At 36.5% G+C, this 23908-nt stretch overlaps 1 protein-coding gene across 3 annotated transcripts in view; it reads left to right on the top strand.

The window, feature by feature from the left end:
* The window catches only part of ABCD3 (ATP binding cassette subfamily D member 3), a 28159-nt gene extending 13386 nt beyond the window's left edge, over positions 1–14773 (top strand). For all 3 annotated transcript variants that reach the window (XM_064664728.1, XM_064664726.1, XM_064664727.1), the window contains exons 5-23: positions 654–723; positions 1559–1656; positions 2226–2349; positions 3313–3369; positions 4553–4695; positions 5024–5093; positions 5537–5606; positions 5718–5815; positions 5894–5985; positions 6482–6570; positions 6647–6719; positions 7742–7805; positions 8161–8238; positions 8332–8397; positions 8496–8585; positions 8803–8922; positions 9362–9466; positions 10855–10911; positions 11719–14773. In XM_064664728.1, the coding sequence (XP_064520798.1) occupies positions 654–723; positions 1559–1656; positions 2226–2349; positions 3313–3369; positions 4553–4695; positions 5024–5093; positions 5537–5606; positions 5718–5815; positions 5894–5985; positions 6482–6570; positions 6647–6719; positions 7742–7805; positions 8161–8238; positions 8332–8397; positions 8496–8585; positions 8803–8922; positions 9362–9466; positions 10855–10911; positions 11719–11796 (1642 nt within the window). In that variant the 3' untranslated portion in view covers positions 11797–14773. The remainder of the gene's footprint in view (positions 1–653; positions 724–1558; positions 1657–2225; positions 2350–3312; positions 3370–4552; positions 4696–5023; positions 5094–5536; positions 5607–5717; positions 5816–5893; positions 5986–6481; positions 6571–6646; positions 6720–7741; positions 7806–8160; positions 8239–8331; positions 8398–8495; positions 8586–8802; positions 8923–9361; positions 9467–10854; positions 10912–11718) is intronic.
* The last annotated feature ends 9135 nt before the right edge of the window (positions 14774–23908 follow it).

Below are 23908 nucleotides of genomic sequence, written 5' to 3'. Positions count from 1 at the left end.
TTTAAATGGTTTATTAAATATTCTTTTGGTCACATTTTGTACACTGAAGACTCTACATTTTGTTGATATGAACGTCTAAGAAAGCACTTCAGAATGGTGGCATAGTGGTTTTATGTCGTAGCCTTAGACATGTTGTGTGGATATTAGGACTGTTATTTCTTCCTACTGAGTTGTTTGCTCTTTAGATTGGTAAAAACAATGCTTTCAGTCTTTCTGTGTTAGAAAGTGTTTTTTAGACCTCTGATTATTCTTGTTGGTCTTGTTACTAATTGAAGCAAGTCAGAATGTGTCTTGAAGTGTGAATTCAAAATGATACTGTGTTTCAGGAGAGACATTTAGTGCTTTGTAGACTGGAAGGACTGCTTTGTTTCTTGTGTGAGAATCTATGAAAGCAGAGAAGGGAAAGAACTGGTATTCTCTGACCATGAATTTCTGAGCCCTTATTGTGGGCAGTTACAGCAGGAGCAGAAGGGAGGGAACTGCTGAGTCTGTCACTTGCCACGTAACTTACACAAGTGTGTCAGACTGGATCCTACAGCTGATACTACAGTTTCCCATGATTATTTTCTTTCTCTGTGTAGTCCTCTGAGAATTTGTCCACTTAAGACTGTTGTTTCTCTTGTAACTAACTCTTAGCTGGTGGTCATTTACAGTGCTATCATTGGCCGCAGCAGGAAAGATTTCAAGAAATACTTGTTCAACTTCATTGCCGCAATGCCCGCTGTAAGTGCTCTACTTCTTCTGACCTTTTAGCAGAACACATTTTATATGTAAATTAAGAGTTTGAGGAAGAGATCTCACAGGAATGTCTTAAAACTCATGGAAATGAGTTGTTTTACATGCATGTCTGTATTAAGACACGTTTAATTTTCTGGCTCCAGTGGGAGGCTTTATCAGCATATTTTCTTATTGGTCACAACCATTTTTCTAACAGATATGTTTAGGTTTTCAGGTTGGTTTTACTGATGGCAATTTTGACTGTAGCTTAATGTGCCATGCATAACGTCTTATGGATTGGATGATGTTTCAGTATTGTAGATTTGGGATTCGTTAGGCGTGATTGAAGATGAAGATTTCTTTTTAGACCTTATGTTTTTGTAATCCTTACATTTTTCACAGATTTGTTATGTTTTTTCCCCACCCTTTAACTTTGCTTCAGCTTGTTGACATCTCTGATCTGCACCAGACAGAAATAATTGTTACTGTCTAATAGATAATGTACCTGGTTTGCAATAGATTTAAAAAGGAATTAATAAATTTAAGAGAATGGTTTACAAATGGTGGCTCTTTTCTATATCTTATCAGAAGACCTGAAAATAAGCTATATGAACATAATTTTATGTTTTTAAATAGTGAGAGCCACTGGAAACTGGAGACAGAAACCTAAGCAGTAGCATCCTGCAGATGCTATATGTTTATCTTTGGTGTATTAATGGTATTACTGACTTTAAGGGAAGAATTCACCTGTTCTGAAGTGTTTACACAACTTATGCTGCAAACTGATATAAGTATATTGAATTGTGTTAGCTAAATATTGAAATAGTGTCTCTTATTTTAGATCTCTTTAGTGAATAACTTCCTGAAGTATGGTCTAAATGAATTGAAACTTTGTTTCCGAGTAAGACTTACCAGATACCTCTATGAGGAATATCTCAAGTAAGTAACACCTTGTTAACCTATAGTAAAATTGATTAAAATAATTCTAATTGTATTGTAAAAAGGTTACAAGGTGCCTAATAGGTAAGGTACATTGCTCAGAAAAGGCTTTTGGTTTCAGTTAACTTGCAGTTGAGGATAAGTAGCCTGTCTGGGTTGTATATGGCGCAGATATAAAGAGAGCAAATTTGGCTCGGTTGGGGGGGTAAAAAAGCACTGTACTGCTTCTAGGATTGATTGGGTCAACTTCCAAAGTACTTCAGTTCCTTTCATTTAGTGCAGACTGAATTGGTTGCAGGAGCTGGAGTAGCTGCTTCTGTGCTGAATTTTGGTTGTCAGATGTGCTGAAGCAGAATTTCTGAGCGTTTTCTAGCTAAGTTCAATAGCAATGTGGGCCTGAGCTTTTACTAAGACATCCTGGAGCCTAAACAACCCTGCAGGATCTAATATGGATTTCATTAATGTTTGGCCTTCTTTCCATCTAAGTTGTATGAAGCAAGGGGGTTCCAATTATTTCAGATCCCAGGTAATGATTTCTTTTCTGCTGCTTAGCTATTGTTTTGTTTCAGAGCTTATACATACTACAAAATGGGAAATCTGGACAACAGAATAGCTAATCCAGATCAACTCCTTACACAGGATGTGGAAAAATTCTGTAACAGTGTAGTGGACCTGTACTCAAACCTTAGCAAGGTAAGTCTTCCAAGAGAGAACTTTGAGTAATAGCTGTAGTCATTTAGGATGTGGTGTCAGCTCAAAACAATTATGTGTGTTTTTATGTGGGTTGCTTGGAATATGGTATGAAAAAATATTGTTTATGATATTATATTATTTCACACTCTGTGGTTTTCATGACCAAAGCACTGTTTATGAGTTGTTATAATTTGTATTAAATTTTCTTTTAAAGAATTTGTTGCATTCTTTTGCAGTTGAAGAATGATGAGTTTGCTTTCCCAGCTTTTGGAAGAAAACCAATGGCTACCTTTTAGTTACTTACGAATATTACTTTTGGTAGGGAGGTGTGGTTAAATAAGCTCCTCCCTGTTTCTCCTGTAAATTTTGGGGGGTTTAGGTAATGAAGGAGAATACTTGTGGATGTTTTTAGACTATTTCTCTGGTTTTTTTAATGCTATGTTTTTCATACAAGCTAAAGTATAAGCGAAGTACAAGTTACTTTGTTCAAAGCCTTCTGACTACAAAACCTGTAGTTCAGCTCTTTTAGTTTTGAGAAAGAGGTTATGGAACAGGATGCTTGCAATTTGGATTGTTCCTTCTATCAGGTACATAGCCAAATATATGAGATTATCCTTTCTTTCAGTATTTCTCATAATTACTTCAGTTGAGTAATCATGGGGTCTAGTCCACTTCGATTAGTGAGCAGGGTGTTATTACAGACCTAAAATAATGAAGTACTTTTTTTATATGGTGTGTATTTGAAGATCATAATGCTTCTGTATTCAATTCTTGAGTGAATGTTTTCAGGAAAAGTCATGTGACTGAGATTGCTCTTGTTTTAGCTTTTAGTTTGTGTAATAGGTTAACCAGTACTGTGCTTTTAATGCAGAGCTCTAACTGTTCTTGGAGTGGTGTGTGGTTTCTGTACCATTTTGTATTAATTTTGTGTTCTAAGGTTTTTTTAACTCTGCTCTCTTACAGCCCTTCTTGGATATAGTTTTGTATATCTTCAAGCTAACAAGTGCAATAGGAGCACAGGTAAATTGAGTGGGTTTTTTAGAATTACAAGTACATTTCCCCTTCTTTGCTTATAGCCTTGTATAGACTTGTTTGGAATCTGAGGAAAACTCTAGGTGGTAATTATAGATTCATCCATTATTTGAAGGGATATACTGAAAATATGCATTTACACTTAATGTTTTGTCTGCTTTAGTGTGCCCTATTTTGAGGCAAGGAAAATAAACCCCAGATTTTGTAGGCATTTGATCAACAATTTGAAGAAACAAGAAAGTTCTTTATTTTCTTCTAGCAGTTATTTGAGAATCCCGTTTAGTACAGTACTTTTCTGACTGCATATGTCTTGCATGAATTCCATTTACAGGCAAAAATAAGTTTTCTCTTCCTGTGTGACCTCTATGAAGGGGAACCATTTCTTGCATTGAGCTGTATAACCATTATATTCTCGCCCCCCTCCCACCAATAAGCTGAATCATTTCAGAAATAATTCTTCAGCTTAGTGTAATGATATATTATCAAAAATGTTCAGGAGCTGAGAAGTAGAAGCTCTGGGACACATCATGCAGATTTTGTTGAGACAGTCTTGCAGAAAGGCTTAATTGAACCTATGTAACTTTTCCAGTCTCAGATGTCTTTGCATTGCTGTCTGTAGTAGTTATTACAGGCAGTTTATGCCGTGCCACACTACAGTGATACTTAAACATGCTTTTTGGGAGCCCTGGTCTGTGGAAGTTAAGGATCCAGAAGAATAAGCGGTTCCTACCAGGACTGCTGGAGAGAACCAGGAAATGTGTTGGAGATATACAGATCAAAGAAGAGAATGGGATTGAAATATTGGCTGCTATGACAGTGCAGTAAATGTAGAGACAAAGAAGTAGGCAGAAAGGAGATGAAATGAAAGAGGACCGGGAAATTATTAATGAAAAAAACTAGGACAGTAGAACACAGAGGTCACACTGGATGATAACAGAAACTTCTGAGTAGAAGGCTGGGATAGGAAGGAATTCTAGGGACAGAGAATTAGTAAAATTTGTTAAGCAATATCACAACACGAAAGATGAAAATATGATGGGAATTGCAAATGTAGTTGAATTGGTAACATAGGTACGTAGGAGGTAAGAAGGCAGTCATGCGTTCTGGGTATATATGTTGCCATTTGAGACCATCTAGATGATAAACTTTTATTCTCTTTTGATGTTCACAGGGTCCAGCTAGCATGATGGCCTACTTGATTATTTCAGGATTTTTCCTTACGCGTTTAAGGAGACCAATTGGCAAGATGACTATTATAGAGCAAAAATATGAAGGGGAGTACAGATATGTCAACTCACGTCTCATTACAAACAGGTATAGGTTTACTTGGATGGCAAGATACAAGTGACAATATTGTGGGGTAAATGGAAGCTGTGCATTAAAATATATTTGGGGAAGCCTGATGCTATCAGTTCTGAGCCAACTGTTTGCATCTTTATACAGATTATTATAAAGTAATTTGTATGTGCATTATACTAACTGTAGCTGGGGTGTAATAAGCTTATGTTCTACTGTTATGAAAAAGTACAAACCCTTATTTTGTAAGGTAACTGAAAGTGCTCTATTCCTGTGTTTTATGCATTTTTTCAAAGACTATCTTTGACAAAAGAAAGTAACATTCCTTTCATTTGTTTCTTTTTAGTGAAGAAATTGCCTTTTATAATGGAAACTTGAGAGAAAAACAGACTATTCACAGAACCTTCCGTAAACTGGTAAATCTTCTTTTATCTCCTAGTTGAAGTTTTGCTTAAAATGCTTTAATTCTGTTGTGGTGATTCTTGACATGTATTCATAGAAATAGAATTATAGTGGCTTGGTGTTTTTGCTGCTGCAGTCATTAGATTAAAAAATAAACTAGAAGGCTATAAGGAGAACACAAGATCTTGGTAGAGTGGTTTTTCTCTTGCCACTTACCTCCTTTTCACCCACCACAATTACTGTTCTCGCTATTTAGTTTCGTGTGTAGGTTGTTTTGATGTCAAGTGCAAGTCTTTACCAGCAGGGACTCTTGTGCAGTGCTTGTCACAGTTGGAGGTGTGTTGAGGTATCTGATGTACTGAAAAATAACTGTTTGAAATCAAATGTCTGTAAAATAATAGACGATAGTAAAACAAGTACTGATGTAGTTTGAACTTTTTCTTCTGTACCTTACTAGGTGGAACACTTGCATAATTTTATCCTGTTCCGGTTCTCGATGGGTTTCATTGATACAATCATTGCCAAATGTAAGTGTTTGTCCAGTGCTAATGGATTTCTGTAAATAACAAAACAAACTTTTTAGATGAGAATTGCCTTTTTTCTTATTGTGTAGCTTAATATTTATTCTTAAACTGCAGACCTTGCCACTGTGGTTGGTTACCTGGTTGTTAGTCGTCCATTTCTGAACCTGTCTGATCCTCGTCATCAGAATAGTACTCATGCAGAACTTCTGGAGGTAAATAGACTAGAATTAAAACAATCTCCTGATTTTAAGTTTTGTTAGTCCACATAAAAAAACTTTCTTCTATTCTAGGATTACTACCAAAGCGGAAGAATGTTACTGAGAATGTCTCAAGCTTTGGGCAGAATAGTCCTAGCAGGCCGTGAAATGACAAGATTGGCTGGGTAAGCTTAATAGTAGTTCTGTAAAAGAATCTTTCTTAAGCTTTTGTTGCTGTTCGTCATCTCATTTTGAGAAAGTGCCCGTAGAATTAAAATAAACTTAAGTGCTTTGTTCCTTGCAGCACCCTAAAAATATAGAAATTAAAAACATTTTATACTGAATACATATCTGAAGATGTGCTAATTTTATCCACTATTTCACATCTGAATAGTAGCAGCATACGGTTTGAATGTTTAATTAAAAAGGCGTTGTCAGATGCTCCTAAATCAATTATGTATTGATTATTTACCAAACTTTTAAAAAAATACCTTAAGAAGAAAAATTTGGCTGTTACACTGAAAGGATCTTGTAAATATTGTGAATATTGGACAACCTGGTGCAACTCTAAAATGTAAACATTCTGTTTCTATGCTGGGTTGAATAACTTTGTCATTTGACAGTTTAACAGTGCTCCAGTGCTCATTAGAGCTTCTTTGGATTTCTTTTTTTTTTATATAGATTTACAGCTCGAATTACAGAATTAATGCAGGTTCTGAAGGACTTGAATAGTGGCAAATATCAGCGTACTATGATATCACAAGAAAAAGGTAGATGTGACATAATATGCAATATGTGCATGTCTGTGTAGTGTTCCAATCTCTAATACTTTTTTCTTAATTTAAGATGCAGATAAAAAGCAAGCTTTGTCCTTGATACCGGGATCTGGAGAAATTATCAACACTGATAACCTTATCAAGTATGTTTACAAAGTTTTCACGAGTTCAATGTTTTTCATGTAGACTGGCTTTTATGTCTTCCCCTCTATGACTCTTAATAGAGATTTTAATTACAATTTGCAATTCCTGTTGTGCTTGTGTATTTACAAGTAATTCCACCTCATGCCCACTCAGCATTTCTATTCTCTAAGTCAATCCTTATCCACTCATGTTAGCAGAAGACATAAACTGCTCTCTGGACTTGGGCTTTTTGGTAACATTTCCTGCTGTCCTTTGGAGTGTGACTTCCCAGACCATTTTGTTTACTCTTAGAAATATGTTAGTTACGGATTTTATTCCATTATGTAGTTCAGCTGTAAAAATCAAGGGCAAATCTGTATTCATTTTCAAAATATTTGCTTGTAATTCTGCATGCTCAGAGACCTCATTGATGTACTTGTGTAGGGATGAGTTCCTTCATTCTTTGTAGTCTGAGGAACATGGCATTGACATAGTATTACTACTTAAAGGCATAAAATACAGCCAGTTAAGAGATTAAGTAACCTCAATCTGGGCAGTGTGGAAAGCGGATAGGGAAGTAGGAGGGAAGGAGGGGGGGAAGGGGAAAAAAAAGAAAGGAGATGATACAGCTATTTTTATTATTTTCATTTAAAAAATAAGGCCGGGGAGGTGAGTAGAGAAGTCATTCATTGTGTATCCTAGAAGTAATGAAATACACTTCACTAGTAGGTTTAAAATGACATGCATCCTTACATGTACATTTATATCCACAAGATGTTTTGGAGACCAAAGGCTTAGAAAATTTGGAAAACAAATACATGAAGGGGATTAAAAACAAACCTGTAGGTGTTTAAATGCTAAGGTACCATTTTGGTTCAAGAACTTCCTCAGCTGTTAATAGCTGGGAAGTGGGAGAGTGAATGAAGTACTGATGAAATCTTGCCCTGTTCCATAAATCTCTGAAGTAAGCATGCAGTATTAACTTCTTTTAGGCAACTGTTCTGTTTGGTTTTTTTTCCCTCCAATGTTGCGATACATACAGGTTTGATCATGTTCCATTGGTGACACCTAATGGAGATGTTTTGATTGAAGACCTTAACTTTGAGGTAATGTTTTTAATATCATAGCAAATGATATTAATATAAAATTTTCAAGTGAAGATGACAACTTCAAAGGTCATCTGATTTATAAAAAAAGTGCAAACATCATGTTCGTTTTTAACAAAAAGACAACGAGCTATTTTCGCAGAAGAAGTTTTTATTATTACAAGTACGTTATCTTCCAGCAGTTGATGCTAAACTGGTTGGGGGAAAAATTAATTATTGCTGAAAATTCCTCACTGTAATGTCAGAAAGTACATGTGTACAAGCCTATGATGATACTGGATTGTCTTACTGCTTATAGAAACTTTCAACAGTACATCCGCACTGCGTTTTTTATGTGTTGGATTTGCATTTTTAGGTTCGATCTGGTGCAAATGTTCTGATTTGTGGGCCAAATGGGTGTGGGAAGAGCTCACTGTTTCGTGTTCTTGGTGAGGTAAGGGAACTTTTTAAAACAAGTGGGGGAGAATGCAAAGCACTGTTGTAATTGGACTTTCTTTGTCACATTTTAACCTTTTGCCTTTTGCAGTTGTGGCCTTTGTTTGGTGGGCGTTTAACAAAACCTGTAAGAGGAAAGTTGTTCTATGTTCCCCAGGTGAGGCCAAGTACTTTACTTGACAATAGTGTTCTCTTTCCACTTTCACTATGTTTAGAAATATTTGACATATCTCTTTGGTTCTAACTGTATCTCAGAGACCATATATGACTCTTGGAACCCTCAGAGATCAAGTTATATATCCAGATACTTTGGAAGATCAGAGAAGGAAAGGGATTTCTGACCAGGTAATGATAATTAGTTCATTAACCCTTTGTCTTGCTTAGGATGAGTAATGCTTCAGATTTAGAAATACTGAAACTGCTATTAAAAACACTGCATTTAATTGGATTTCAATATTTACCAGGGTTGATAACATGGTGATGTAATCCTTTATAACCTTTTTCAACCATTTCTTTGTTAAGTTCATGTAAGCTTTATTTGTGATTCCTGTTTCCATAAAAGGTGCTGAAGGAGTACTTGGATAATGTCCAGCTGGGTCAAATCTTGGAACGTGAAGGAGGCTGGGATAGTGTTCAGGATTGGATGGATGTACTCAGCGGGGGAGAAAAACAGAGAATGGCAGTATGTCTCAGAAGCATAAATGTTTAACAAATGCAGAACATAAGTAAAAAATATGATCTGAATTTGTAAGCTAGTTTTGTTTACTAAATTTTAAGATTTTACTTAGAAGAAACCACCAAACTGTGAAATACCTGAATACTGAGAAAACAACTGAAAATAGTGTTTATTGCACTCAAAATTTAAAAGGAAATGTTGACCTTATACCACCCTTTTACCATACCTTATGCTTTCATTGTATAAACAGAAGTTCTAAAACAATTATCTTCAATAAAAAAGTAAAGGTAATATACAACTCTTGGATTTTCAGCTTTCAGTGGGTAGCAACTTAATTCCCTTGCCATATTACACTTTTAGACACTAATTTTTAGTATAACTTCCAACACTGCACTATTGGTTGTTGTTCTGTATCCACAGTAGGTTTTTTTGGTTTGCATTCCAGATGGCAAGATTATTCTATCATAAGCCCCAGTTTGCAATTCTGGATGAGTGCACCAGTGCTGTTAGTGTTGATGTAGAAGGCTACATATACAGCCACTGCCGAAAGGTAAGCTCTTTGTTTCTAGAATTACATCTCTTTGTGTTAAGAGGAGACTTAAAATGATACAAGGTTCACTCTTCCTTATGCCTAGTGCTGTCTAAAAATTTAAAAAACCAAAAAACTAAAAAAAAAAGCTGAGTCCTGTGAACTTTATGCACACTAGAATTCAGTAATTGTTTTGTAGTCTTAGGATAATTTACATGTACGTGTAGCCTCTGTGATATACAGAGAACTCTTACTAACAGCTAAGTAACCTTACTTTTCTAGATAGTCTTAGAATGTCAAGTTAAGATCAAATAATCTAAGATTTTAGACTTTTTTTGTTGTTCATAAGCTTTCTGTTGGCCAGGGCAAGAAGTGAAAGGCTGGAAGTTAACATTTCCATCTATTTTGAGATATGAAAAGCCAAGCACTCTAGGAAAACATGATGTTATTAAATACAGTTTTGTTTTTCCTCTTCCTCTTTAACTCACCATTTCAGATTCTATGCAGTACCATGTGAAATATCAGCACGATTCAACTTCACACCCCTACTCTGGGAAAGAATAGGCTTGAAATAACATTAGTTATTGAAATAACATTAGTTATTGAAATAACATTAGTTATTGAGTAGCAGTATTCTCAGGATAGTAATGGAGCAAAGCTGTGCCTCCACTGAAATACATTCTTGAAACAATAAGTGGAAACTTAAGGAGCCTTCTGCAGTAGTGAATGAACAGTAGGTGAGGATTCTGCAGAAGGGACAATGTTTCATGAACTAATTTTACCACATTGATATCAATACCCTGATGCTTTCTAAGTCTATTTTCCATACACTTATTATTCTCTTAACTTGAATATTCATTTGTACTCTCCAAGTGGCTAATGCATGTTACTGAAAAATAGAATTCTTTGTTAAGCTGTCCTTGCAGAAAGCAAAAATGTTACTTTGTTTTATCATCAGAGCCATTTTGTCCTTGCTGCTACTGTTAGGGATGAATAGTTAACTGAGTTGCAAGGAAACAAAGGAAGATTATTCACCTCTAAATTGTCACTCTAAGTTAATTCATTATAGCTTTTGTGGGTTTCGGGTTTTTTTTATTGTTAGGCTTTCTTTATTCACAGGTTTATTGTTTTACCCGTCTCATACCCTACCTTCTTTGCCCAGTTGATTCTGTTTGACGAATCATTAGGAGCAAAAGAATGATGAAATCAATTAAAAAAGATAAATCCCTCGTTTCCTTTTTTCCCCCCTGCAAAATATTGTATTAGGCTATATATGTCTAATGTTAATAATAGTCTGGAAGTTAGTGGTTATGAATTTAAGATCTTCATCTGATATCATGCTGAAAAATAAATAACGCCTTACCCATGAGAAAAAAAATAACTGTTTTGTGGGTATTTTCATCATGTAGGTTGGCATCACTCTCTTCACTGTTTCCCACAGGAAGTCACTCTGGAAACATCATGATGTATGTAGTCTGCTTTACTCAGAATATGTGTAGGTGGTCGGGGCTGGTGTTGACTGACTTTATTAAATTGACTTTGCAATTTGAGGTGTTGTCATTTTACATCCTGATAGGTCATGTTCTGGTTTTGGGGGGTTTTTTGTTTGGTTTTTTCAAGACTTTACTTTCATATTCCAGTTTCACTATTTGAAATAATCTTATACTTCTAATTATGAAGAACACTATCCAAAAATCCCTCTATGTATCTGTAAAAGTAGCCACAAAAATATGAAAGGCTCACTAGATGCTTAAGTCTTCTTTCTTAGACTCAAAAAACTCCTTGAACTAGAATCCAATAAACAACATGGAGTATTTTTGATTTCACTATACCTTGTATATCTATGCTTTAAAAAAAAAGTTAATCTGTAATACGTGGACTTCTTTTCTTGCAAACTTAAGATTTTACTACTCTTTTTATGCAGACAGAATGTATGTGTGGGTAAAAATACTGAGTGAATACACAGGGATTAATGTGTAACTCAAAGTATATTGTCACAAAAGCCAAGAGAGCAGTGTTAAGTCTGGGTGTGGCTGTTAGCAGACTGATGTATGATATGCAAAAAACCCAGTTTAATGTTTTTATAGAGGCAGTTGAATTTAATGAAATGTGAAGTAGAAGCAGCTTACCCTCTGTTTAGCTGAGTTTAAGATTTTGCTAAAACTTTTTAAAGTTTTTTTATTTTTAAAACTACTTCAAAATACAATTTATATAGGACTTTATAAACCTAGTAATTTTTTGGAGGTTAATAACATACGTTCTTTGTTTTTCAGTTCTACTTGCACATGGATGGCAGAGGAAACTACGAGTTCAAGAAAATAACTGAAGACACAGTTGAATTTGGATCTTAAAGTCATAAACTGAACTGCTACAGAGACTGATGATTACAGGAAGTGTGTAGAATGTCAGAAAATGTACCATAAAATTACTCAGCTTGTTAAGCATTTACTATTATGTAGGATATTGCTAATTGTGTATATGTTGGTTTAATTATTGATATGTACTAAGAATGTCCTTATTCTTGTGGTTTAAAAACCTGCCTAAATTAAATTGGGCTTAAATTGGTGTAACCTGATTCATCCTGGGATGCAAACCATTTGAAATCGGCTGATTTGACTTTTGTAGACCTTCTTTCCCTTCACTGAAAAGCCCTGTTAAAATTAGGGTTGCTACCTCTCTTGTTCCTGCAAAGCAGTCTTGGATTTTTGCTCTGTTCTATGCATATGATAAGAGTGATCTTATGCAGTGCAGGACATTGTCCCATCTTCAGATCTGTGCCCTGTTAAATGAAAGAGCCTTTTCCTTGTCCAAGCCTTGTGATGTAGCCAATGTGCCCTTGCTGAAAAAGGATGAACTGAAACTAAAAGACAAAACTAATTCCTTCTGGTGGTAAAAAAAAAATTAAGCTTGTTCTTTGCTGGGTTTTGGATTCTCTTTAGCATCTATCTGTCTGTGCAGTTCTCTCTGCTGCTCAGCAATCCCATTGTCTCCCTGTTTAGCAAGAGCTTCATCCATCCCCTACCCCAAATGCCCTTTTTCTCTTAGAAATACTATGGTAATGAATAGCTGAGAGGAGGCTAAGGGAGGAAAGGACAGACGCACAAAAGAAAGGGGGGAAAGAAAAGAGATGATATTTTTATCAAACAATCTCGTGAATGTTTTTAGCTCTGAAAAAATGAATGACTCCCACAAGAAGCAACAGAGAAAAGAGTGTGGGTCCAGTCATTCCTCTCCTTAAATCAGTGGAGATTAGAATGAGCTCAGACATGTTCATCTGTGAAATAGCAGACTGTTGTGTGTCTTGGGTTCAGTCCTGTAATACAGCAGTTACTTTTTCCAAGTTACTCCTTTTCTCCCTCTTCAAAAAACCAGGTCTACTTATGATCTGAATTTGCAAGTGAGGATAATGGTACTTCCTGTTTGGTCTTCTAGGCTGTGAAGCCTGAAGCAATGCTTTCATTTCTATGTTTATTCTCTTATTTGTTATGATGTTTCTTATTTCTGATACAAATTATTTGCTAATTATTCTCACTGTCGTCTAAGGATATCTATTCCTTGCTGGTTTTCTTGTTCCAGCTGCCAAATCCCTGTGAAGAAACCAAACTCTTAAGATAGTTTACTGTGACAGTTTTTTCCTTACAAATGATTACTGTGGTTGTCATTTGACTTTGACAAACATAAATGCAGCAAGGCGTTTTTTGTGATCAGGGAATAAGAAGGTATAATTCAAACTGAATTGCTGTTTAGGCTTTAAAACAAAAATTTACAATACCTGTTGTACAGTGAAGGTCTAGTAGTTTTTTAGTAGTTCCATGTAAGATACAATATAGGAATGCACTACATGAAGGCATGCATAAAATATGCAATACATCAGTTCTCTGTGCATCTTTTATCAAGGGTTTAGGTTAAAAAAACCACCCCAAGTTTTTATAAAATGGATACGTACTTGGATGCACTGCTGATTGTTAATTTTTACCCTGTTTGATTAGTCATTATCTTTCATGCTGAAATTGCTATCTGTTAATGTTTTTCCTTTTATCAGGTTTCTTGCCCCTACCTGCCACTATTCTTTCAAAGTACTCAAATGCTGGTATAAGAATCTAGTGACCACAGTAGATTCAGAGTATAACGCATCAGTGAAAATCAAAAAAGCTTCTCTCTGAAGTATAGCATATTCAAGAGAATAAGGTACCAGAATAATTTTTTGTGCTTGTTTAACAAGAAGGCAAATAGATACCTGATTTAACTAATCTTTTTCCTCTTCATTTGGATTCTCACATCAGCCATAACGTAGCAGGTAGCAGCATGCTGTATGTGAGGTCGTAGTCTTTTTTCAATTGTAATCATGAGAATAGGGATGCCAGATAGGTGGTTGTGTCAGGAGGTTTTTTGGTTTGGGTTTTATTTTGTGAAAGTTCTCAGCACAGATGCAACTTCTTCTCTTGGAAGGGCTGTTTTAGTAGCCTTTTGGAGAGACAAAGGAAAAATTAATCTCTAAAATGAGGAAGTTGCTATGATCTTTGTGATTAGGGCAGTCTTTTGCAGTGGAGTAGTAAACTTGGGATACTTTAATGTATTTTTTAGTGCTGACAAGCAAAACCACACACAGCACACTTACATAGCCCCCCAGCAGCCAATCCCAATTGTACTTTACAATTTAACTGGTTATCACAGAATTTTGTTTAATCTCTTATTTATTTTTAAAACTAACAACAAACAAACAAACTAAAATCTATCTCCAAAAACAAGGAGGAATAGGTTTGCCTTTAGATACCATGAAGTTCATTGAAACTGAGGATGCTACTATCTCCTTAGGGCTAGAACTTAGTGTTTCTAAATATACTGGAAGGAAAGAAAAATACTCTTCTGTGCTTGATTTTAAGAAAGACTTATAAAGAAAGTATAAAAAAGAATGATGTTTTAGAATTATATTCTTAAAAGGCCTTACACTAAAGTGTTTGAGATAGACTTGATCTAATGGAAGATTGTAAAAACTCTAATGAAGATGATCCAAGTCTCAGTTCTGTTGCAGAATTGCACTGTGATACTGTATTTTAGTTGTTATGTTTCTTTAATAGCACAAGCTGGAAGTTCATAAATGGGAATTCTGAACTATCTTAGTAAGACGAAGTACTGATGAATATTTTCAGTCTCAAACTGTTGGTGCTTTGAAGACGGTACTGGTAGTAGTCAGATGGCTGCATTTCAACAGTGGTGGGAAACATTCCTGTGTGTAAATACTGTAAAGTGTTTTGGAGGGGGAAATGGCGCTATATAAATGTAAGACATTAAGTGCCTCTGAAATAATAAATCTAAAGATAAAATTTATCTAGGCTTTTTATGTTTCTTAATGATGTGATTAGGAATTTTGTAATAGTTCAGTGAATGCATATTGAACAAATGTTGAGTTACTCAATGAGTCAATTGGCTTGTGTTCTGCTTATAAAACATCTGCAGTACTGTCTGAAATCTGACCTGGAATCAGCCAGGTGATGCCATCCAGTTGTAGGCTTAACCAAGTACATGAGCTCAGTACTTGAAGGTATGTACTTAGAGCAAGTGGATTATAGGTTCATTAATCTGTTTTAAGTCTGCACTGAGATTAACTCAGTTGGTTACAGCCTGGTGCTCGTAATGCCGAGGTCATGGATTCAGTCCCCGTATGGGCCATTCATTTAAGAGCTGGACTTGAAGATCCTTGTGAGTCCCTTCCAACTCAGAATATTCTGTGATTCTGACTTCTCTGTCCTTTGCCTACTGGCCACTTCTTTTCCCTTTATTGATTTTAGAAGAGTATGAGCCTGAACAAGATTAACTTAATATCAGTACATACTGTGGTAATTCTTTTGAGTGCTCCTTAATCTTTGTACTTTGAGGAAAAGAAGATAATCACTTTCCACTTTTATTTTATTTGTGAATTTCATTTGTTTTCCTTTGTTGTGGTAAACATACCAGCTATCAGGATACTTGAAACACAATAGTATAAAAGTGCAACCAAGATATGTTTGAATTAACTGATTCTAAAGCGATCAGTGTTTTCTAATACTAATTAGTACTGATTTTTCTTAACTGAGATTAGTTGTGCAACAAGTGTATTGTGTAGCATTCTTAAAGGGTAGAGCTCCCTTAGAAAGGAAATGTCTCAACCAAGGATGCAATCTTAAAAATCTAAAAGTCATTCAATTTAGCTGAAGAGCTAGATAGATAAAAAAGGAACCTCTATGTTATGGATGGCATGTTTAATATTTAAATTTATTTTTTAGATTAGTGTGAAGTCTGTTACTTGTTCAACTCTAAGCTTTCAGCTATACAGTTCTTTCCAAATGCTTGGTTTGTATTCCTCAACACTAATTTTTTTCCTTATGTAGAGAGAAGATACTAGTTCCTTGAATAGTGGAACTGAAACCATGGAGCAAAAAATTCCAACTTCTTTGCAAAGATCAATCCACCATATTTTGAGTATGTTCAATAGCCTTGGTCCAGTGTTTCTGAATGTTTGCCAAAGCTCCAGGCAGCTATCCCCTCTCAGCAAAAATTAAGGATTCTTGACAAAGACTGGTAGGTGATGGTCCTTTCTGCAGGACTAGTACAACAGTGGAATAAGCTGGAAGATGAACAGAACATCACAGTGCACCTTATCTTCCATGTCAAGTGCAAAGCATGCTTTACTGCATCATGGATTTATTTTTCTTACAAAAACAAACAAACAAAAAAAACCCCACAGCAGGAAATGTGTGCAAAAATCCAACCTACTTCTGACCTTTGTCATTTTTCTGGGAAATGTTGTCAATGTAAGCTATGTCTTAAACAGTATGCATGTTGCAGGGGCGTTTCTTGCCCAAATGTGGCACAGATAGAGCAGGTTAGACACACCTGACTGGACAGCCTAAATTCAAGATGGCTTTAGCACCATTTGCAAGTGACTTGTACTATAAAAAAATTCTGGATGAATTGCCAATGCATTAGCGCTGTACAGTATGCTAGAGAAGATGATTAGTGAGAAGCAACATCATGGAATGCTTCCATGACACTTGACACACTTTTTAATTAAATCTCATCCAGCACTGAAAACTTAAACAACTTAAGCTCTGCAGAATAGGGAATTCAATCTTCATATTTGTTAACTCTATAAAGACACAATATCCTATGACTTAGGACAGGAGAGAAAGAACTAATTTGGTGGTTCTTCTATAGAATTAATCTCTGCACACTCAACAATCTGTCACCTAATCCTTGGTGTTCTGAAATGATCCAGAAATGTGAAAAAATAATAAGTTGGCCTATTATTGAGGTAGGAGTTAAAAATCCATTATTAAAATTTAAACGTAACTGTCATAGGTGCTAAGAGATGTCCATAGAAATGTCCAGGATAATGATCATCTGAAATCCCCTGTGAGAAATAGTAGGGGAAAAAAGGTTGTTTTGATTTTAAAGAGAGAATAAATCACAACTTTAATCTGTCAAGAACATCAACAGTATGCAAATTCAAATTTCTGCTTATAAAGCTGCTGTTCAAACCAGGTATTTCTGTATATAATGTACTTGCTTCTATATTAGGTGTAGATAACCAGATGGTTTGTGCCAGTCCCTTTCATGAGCATGGAAAGAGGTTTCTTGGTTTTACTAACCAGTGATATACAGCTCATCAGGAGGAGGTTTGTTGGGTTTTTTTCTCTTCACATATTGTGGTTACAGGCTCTTGCTAATGCTCTGGATGCAGTCAGGTTTTTATTATGATGCCTTAAACTTCACCTGGAAGTTTAGAGTGGCCGTGCACATTACAGATTCCTTTAATATGTTTATATCTTATGATGAAACCCATTCTGTCATGTGCACTCAAACCTAAGATGAAACTGGTTTCATTCAACTCAAACCATTCTACGATTCATCTCGAAGCAGAAATATAGCCAAGTTAGGTTATTATGACAGCAACTTGTCTTTCATATTAAAACCTTACAAAAATTTAAAACAGTCTTTGAATTGCTGCATCATTTTCTTTCCTTGTATTCAAAAGCAGAGCCAGATGACAAGCATCTTGGAACTTCACAGACAGAAGCTGTTTCAAGGGAGTAATTTGAAAAATATGATAAATTCGGGGATTAAATAGGAATAATACTCCTAAGCATCTGGTGACATTCCACGGGGATTGACTTGGGAAACTGAAGACATTTTGCCAGTAATCCTGAAATGAAAGCAACAGTGCAAGAATAATCATCCAACTGGCATTTTAAAAAGGGTGAGAAGGGAAACTTGGACACTCCACTTATGTGAAATGTGTCTTTCACAAACCAGGCTTAATAATCACAAACTCTCTTACACTGGTTAGAAACCTCCCTCTTAGTGATGTTTGACAAATCTGAACCACAAAGATCGAACACATTTACTGGTGAAAGGAGAGCTTTTGCTGAAGCACCCAGCCCCATTCTGTGCTGTGTCCACAAACCAGCATCCTTGTTCCCCACCCGTCCCTTGTCTCGGGAGACAAGTGGCATCTACACATGATGCTGCACCAAAATAGAACAGAACTGGAAAAATGAGGTCAATTCTGTCTAGACAAAACTAAAACTGCTGGGATTGATTTACTTGGTTAGAAATAGGGAACTCCACCTACATGACTGAGCAAGTTTTCTGTATTAAAATAACTTCAAAGTATGGCACAAATTGAAGCTAACTTTTTAAGCTTGATTATAGAAGTTTTGGGGAATTATGCTCCAAAAAATACACTTCATGTGTGCAATTGAAGAGACATCTTCTATGTAACCAAATATACCTTTAATCTTCTTAGACTGAGTGGTTTAGTGCAAGCAGGTACTAAAAAACATTTGATTAATTTTAATTGTTGAGAATGACAAGGTAGCTAGTGTGTAGGTGCTCCCCAAAACAACCTACCCTTTATTTCTTTACTTTATTGTAGCACTCTACTGCAGGAATTTGTTGGCACAAAAGCAGCAGAGCTAAACAGCTGTGTCAGAAGCTTCTAATGTGAGAGACTTGGTAACACACTAAAAGGTGAAGTATCTATAGAGGAGCTGGTAAGCTGATGTGTTTGGGAAATTAATAGTTAAAAAGCAAGGCTTGTGTGCTAGAGGCTTCTTAAAATTTGGATCCAATCATATATTGCAACAGAACTCTGAAAAGCTGGGAACCCTTTGCAAAATTTTTTTGGAGCTTAGTAGGGAATTAAGGGCCAAGGTCAAATCTATGCATTGATATACTTTTTTAACCCACAAATGCTAACTAGATTTGGAAAAAAACACTTTTTTAATTATTAGAAAACTTTTATTTATAATAGTCTTAAGTAGAGAGTTTTGGAAAGGCTACTTGAAGTTAGTTCACAAAATTCTCTTCATGCTTAGATTGTTGGTGTTACCTCTGTAAACTCCCTCAAAAGGCCCTGAGGTGCATCATGCTGGGGGGTAGAAGGTACTTAAGTAGATGTGTCTGAGGGACAGTGGTAGTTCCTATGCACACCACGTATTTTATTGTTTGTCCTATAGTGTAGTGACCTGCTTGAGAGACTGGGTACAGCAGAGCAGCCCCTCAGCAGGGACCTGTTTTGACTTCTTGTGCCTGTCAGTGCTTTTAGAGTAAAATGTCATTTCCCTCAAAAGATGTTTTTGGGGTTGCTTCTTCAAGACAAGCTCAGCAGAACTCAAAGCATGTACAGCCCAAAATAGCCCTGGTTACAAACACAGTTGCCTTCCGGCTATTCCTACCCGTGCCTTTCTTTTCCTTGCTGCCAGACAGATAGCATGTTATCACAGTTCCAAACATAGCTTGTACTTCAATGTAACTTACAGGGCTTCTGAATTTATGATGTGCAGCATTTTCCAGTGCTTCTAGAAGACTTCAGTCCCTTCTCCGAGGTTCTCAGTCCATTCCTCTAAGAGTGAAAAGGGCAGCAAGAGGAATGTTTTCTGTTTGAAGCATACTGAGGAAAAAAAGTCTGGTAAGAAGCTTAACAGTCAGCATGAAAATCTCCTAATTCTGAGCTACTCCCAAGTTTTCTGAGACTAAAGGAGAAGTTTGTCAGGAGAAGGGAGTATGGTTTTTGTGGGGGCTTTAACACCAAAGTGCAAACAATGGTAAATAAGTACTGATGGATTGTTAACTGGGGCCTGGTTTCCAGCAGTGCTTGAAAACTGGACAACACAGGGTATGTTACAACCCAAGATTCCTGAAGAACCTGTCATAGGGAAGCATTGAATGGAAGATGAGGGGTGTTTGGGAGGAGAGAGCTGCTCCAGCCCTTAATATGTTCGAACAACACAATGATGTCTTATCTGTTGCTCTTCATTACTAAAAAGAGAAGATCTAAAAAATTTCATGTGCCCTTTTCCTTCAAAAATTTTGGTGGAATCTGGATTCAAAGTGGGTCTCAGTGTGGTAGCCATTTAGGAATATTTAGATTGTTAATGTGCTGATTATGCCTTTTTTTGCCACTTGGGGTCAGCTTTTCTAGGCACATGAAGCATAATAACCTGACACAAATTGCAGAATTAATGCAGAGATTGCTCACAGAGTACAAGTCATGTTTGCAGGGCCACTGTTCCAATGTAAGGAACCTGCAATGTGAAGGGCAGAGGAGGAACAGATCTATGGTGTTCACAGTCCCACTACTGTAGTGACTGTGGCAGTGGTGACATACAATCGTGTGGTTGCACCCTTGGTGCTTTATGGAAACAAATGATCATTTTATGATCATTTTAAGAGTAAAGTGGAAAGATGAGAAATCAGACTGAGCATCATGTCTGTGGAGATGTGCATATTTGGTGTGAGTGGATGGTGAAGTATGAAGGCAGCAGAGGGAAAAATTTTTGTGCTAATCAAGGATGCACTCCTTAAAAAAAAAACAAACCACAAACCAACTACAACAAAAAAAAAAAACCCAAATACCCACAAACAAACAAACAAACAAAACACCACAAAAATCCACTAGCTCCAAGAAAAAAACAAAGCCACATTTCTACCTGGAATAATGAGTCATTCTTATTAGAGTAGGTTTTAAAATCTCACTTGTCACTCTAGCTCTTTTATTACACCAGCTTTTTAATTGAGTTATGTGACTATTGAGTAACTAATTAAAAAGTACCATGTGATCTCATTGGGAAAATATTTCTCTGTTCAGAGGAAGGCGAGTTTTAATTAAACCTCTTTTGATGAAATAGTTTTGTGAATGTAACAGTGACAGTACTTTGCTACTTTAATATTTCTTGAAGTAATAATGTGGAAAATTTGAAAATAAAAATAGAAGAAAATCCATCAGGGGGAGTAAATGAGATCTGAAACTTTGAATATTCTTTGAGTTCAGATTAATAAGTTCATTGCTATTTTAAACAAGCCACTAAAAAAAGTAGGTGCAATAAGAAGGTACTCAAAGCAGTGCTAGCAAATGTTCTGGAAGTTATTGGCTTTATGACAGAGACCAAATGAAGCTGTAGAGTGTAAAACAAAAAAATGCTTCAATGATATTAGTACGTTCTTGATTGTAATTAAGGGATATAGATTTATTCAGGTGGTATATTTTGATTTAAATGAGATCCTGCCCAGTCGTTTGCAGAAATGAGTCAATGGGTTTGTCTCTGGGGAAGAACAGGTAATGGAAATGAGTAGGGAGATGGGGAAGAGGAATGGAAATGTCACCAAAGGAGCCAGGGGAAGTCAGGAGCAGAAACACCGCAAGCTTCTTACAGAAGCCAGTCACTAAAGTGTGTCACTAACAGGGCTTAATTTTTAAACAAAATGTGAAATGGGCACAATCTCTGCAGTTGGACATATGAGACAGGATGTGGCTGTGAAACCCTGGAGGAAGTCCACGTGGCTGTATGTTTATAACTGGGGTTTATTGGAAGAAATCATCCTGAGGGAAATCTTCCTATGAACTTGACTAATTCAGCGACAGTTAAAGGCTGAGGAATTACAGGGAAAGATGTTCATTCTCGTGTTTTGGGGGGATGCTGAAAGAGGCTCTGTGGGCTGAATGAGAACCTGTGCCAGAAGAAGCAGAAGGATCTCACTGGTGGGAAGATTTCTCATCATATAGTGTAAGGAAGAGATTTGCAGCACATGTCATGGTCTTTACACCTTGAGCTTTTTTAATACTCCTGCTGTAGAGCACTGGAGGGCACACACCACCAAATAAGGGAAGAGCAGCCTTCTGTGGCAGTTTCTTTTTAAGGGAATGGGCGTACTGTGTCGGGGAGTGTATGCTGTGGTGAGTAACACCACACCTAAGAGTTGGGAAAGGATTTTCAGCTGGCCAGTTCCTGCTTCTGTCCTCTCTAGCAGGTTGTTCTTTTCATGTCATTCTCAAATGAATGCAGGACAAACATAGACTATGGAAAGCATGGTTAGTTGTATGTGGATAAATTCTGTGTAATTAGAAGATTATTCAATTGACTCTTCAATCTGGTACTGTGTATTACAAGGTTCTGAAACTGCGTGGCAGTCACTGCTTTACAAAACTGAACCAAGAGGGTAATCTATCACAGCTGTTTATTCTCACAGTGCAGAAACTCTTTGTCCTGAGTTGTCACATAACTAGTGATATGAGTTGAGCTTATAATCACATTCTTCTCTCACATGCCTCTCAGCAGGAGCCTTCTCACAGTGGAAAGCTGAGTCTGGCAGAAATAGATTAGCTAACCTGTTTGCTGCCATATCTATCATACATACATCTGTGAAGTCCTGTACCATTATTCATTTTAAGTAATGACTGTAATTTTATTGTCTGTAATGCTGTTAGGGCTGACAGAAAAGTAGCAGAACAGTATCAGCCTTTATTCACTTATGTGAAGAAGAATGCAATTTTAAAGCAGTACTATAAAACCAGAGTGGCTTATTATAGTATGCAATGTTACACATTCACTTGTACAAGGAGAGGACACAAATACTGTGTCATGGAACTATGCAAATGTATTTATCCACTTGAAATAGCTGGATAACTTTTCCGGTTGACAAGGAGCAAAGCAGAACAGGGGCATTGGGAGCCTTAGTAGGAACATGCTTGCTTACAGAACCCTGCTTAGAAGATGAGCCAGAAAGTTTAGTTGCATAGGAAAAGTCTTCCCTATATCCTATCATTTCCCTGGATGTCTTAAATCCATACAGTGCTGAAGTGGCCACATGTGTGTTGTAGATAGGACCTAGTCCTTCTCCTTGCTGACAATACCTTTACTGGTACAATAACAACTTCTGCCCACTCTGATACTCTGAGAAAAATCTCCACATAAAACATTTGGTGTGGGCTTACAGAAGTTTGCAACTAAAAAGCCCCTTTCTTAACTGTCTCCACAAAAAGCAAAAAACCTCATTGAAATAGGATCTGTGAACCCTGTGACTCTGGTTACTCAGCATTGTTGGATGATAACATACTGCAGCTAGGAAACAGAAGTGCTTCAGATTTCCAGGACTTGTGCAGTCATGGGGCACTCTTTTGCCACTTAAGGCACTTGTTTGCAAATGGGTATTCTCTTCCCACCTCCCTCCCCAGCTTCTTCCCCCTTCCTTACCCCCTCCTTCTCCCCCTTTATATTCAGAACAAACCAAAAATCTCTTTAAGTAATGAAGGATGATTTATAGCATCATTCTGTGTAGTTTATAACAAGCAACTGCATGGTCTAGTTTAATAAATGTTACACTGTAATCTACAGGCTTTCTTTTTCCTATTAGCTCTTCCCTTTTCTGAGCTGGGTACTGAATGAAGCTGAGGAAGCAGAACATCACAGGAAGGGAAGTAATGATGACATCTTTGGAATGTTTTTAAATTTACTCCCACAGGCTCTCGTGTTTTTGATTGCTGTTGTAAGATTCTTTTTCCATACAAGGCTTATGCATCAGCAGAAAATGCATTAAGCATTTATTGCACAATATTAAGTATTAAGTAAATGGGGGTTTTTGGGGATAATGGTGATATTTGTTTTCTTCCCTCTGTAAAAAGAGGAATTCAAGAACGAAGAAAACTCCCATAAAATACACTCATACATTCACCGGAGTCTTAATCCATACATAGATGGTATCTGTAACACAGGGATAAAAAATATAAAATACAATTCTGTATGAATTGATAGATTGGGCTATTAATTTTGTAAGGTATTCCTTGTCATGAATACAGGGGAATACACACCACTGTCAGAATCCCTATGTGATACATCCAGAGATGTCTGGTATGCTTTCCATTAGAATAAGAAGCTCTGAATGCAAACCCTGACTAATTGCTGACATAAGTGGACAGCCAAGACGTGACTCAGGACTTTTCAAAACCTTTCATCTGCTTGTGAACTGTGGCTTCTCATAGTTTTATTCTTACAGGTAGTAGGTGCCCTGGTAGTCTGTTTTGCAGAGTCCTGATTAGACTTCTGGCAGGTTGCCTACACTGCTGTCACAAAATAAGTTTCCTAAACATATTTTTAATTTAGTTCTAGAATAAAAACTGTACATTGTTTTGAAAATGAAAAGAAAGTC

The sequence above is a fragment of the Pseudopipra pipra genome, chromosome 9, assembly GCF_036250125.1.
Source record: "Pseudopipra pipra isolate bDixPip1 chromosome 9, bDixPip1.hap1, whole genome shotgun sequence".
Taxonomy (NCBI): Eukaryota; Metazoa; Chordata; class Aves; order Passeriformes; family Pipridae; genus Pseudopipra; species Pseudopipra pipra.
Note: the sequence above shows the minus strand (reverse complement) of the source record. Positions and strands in the feature narration are given on the sequence as shown.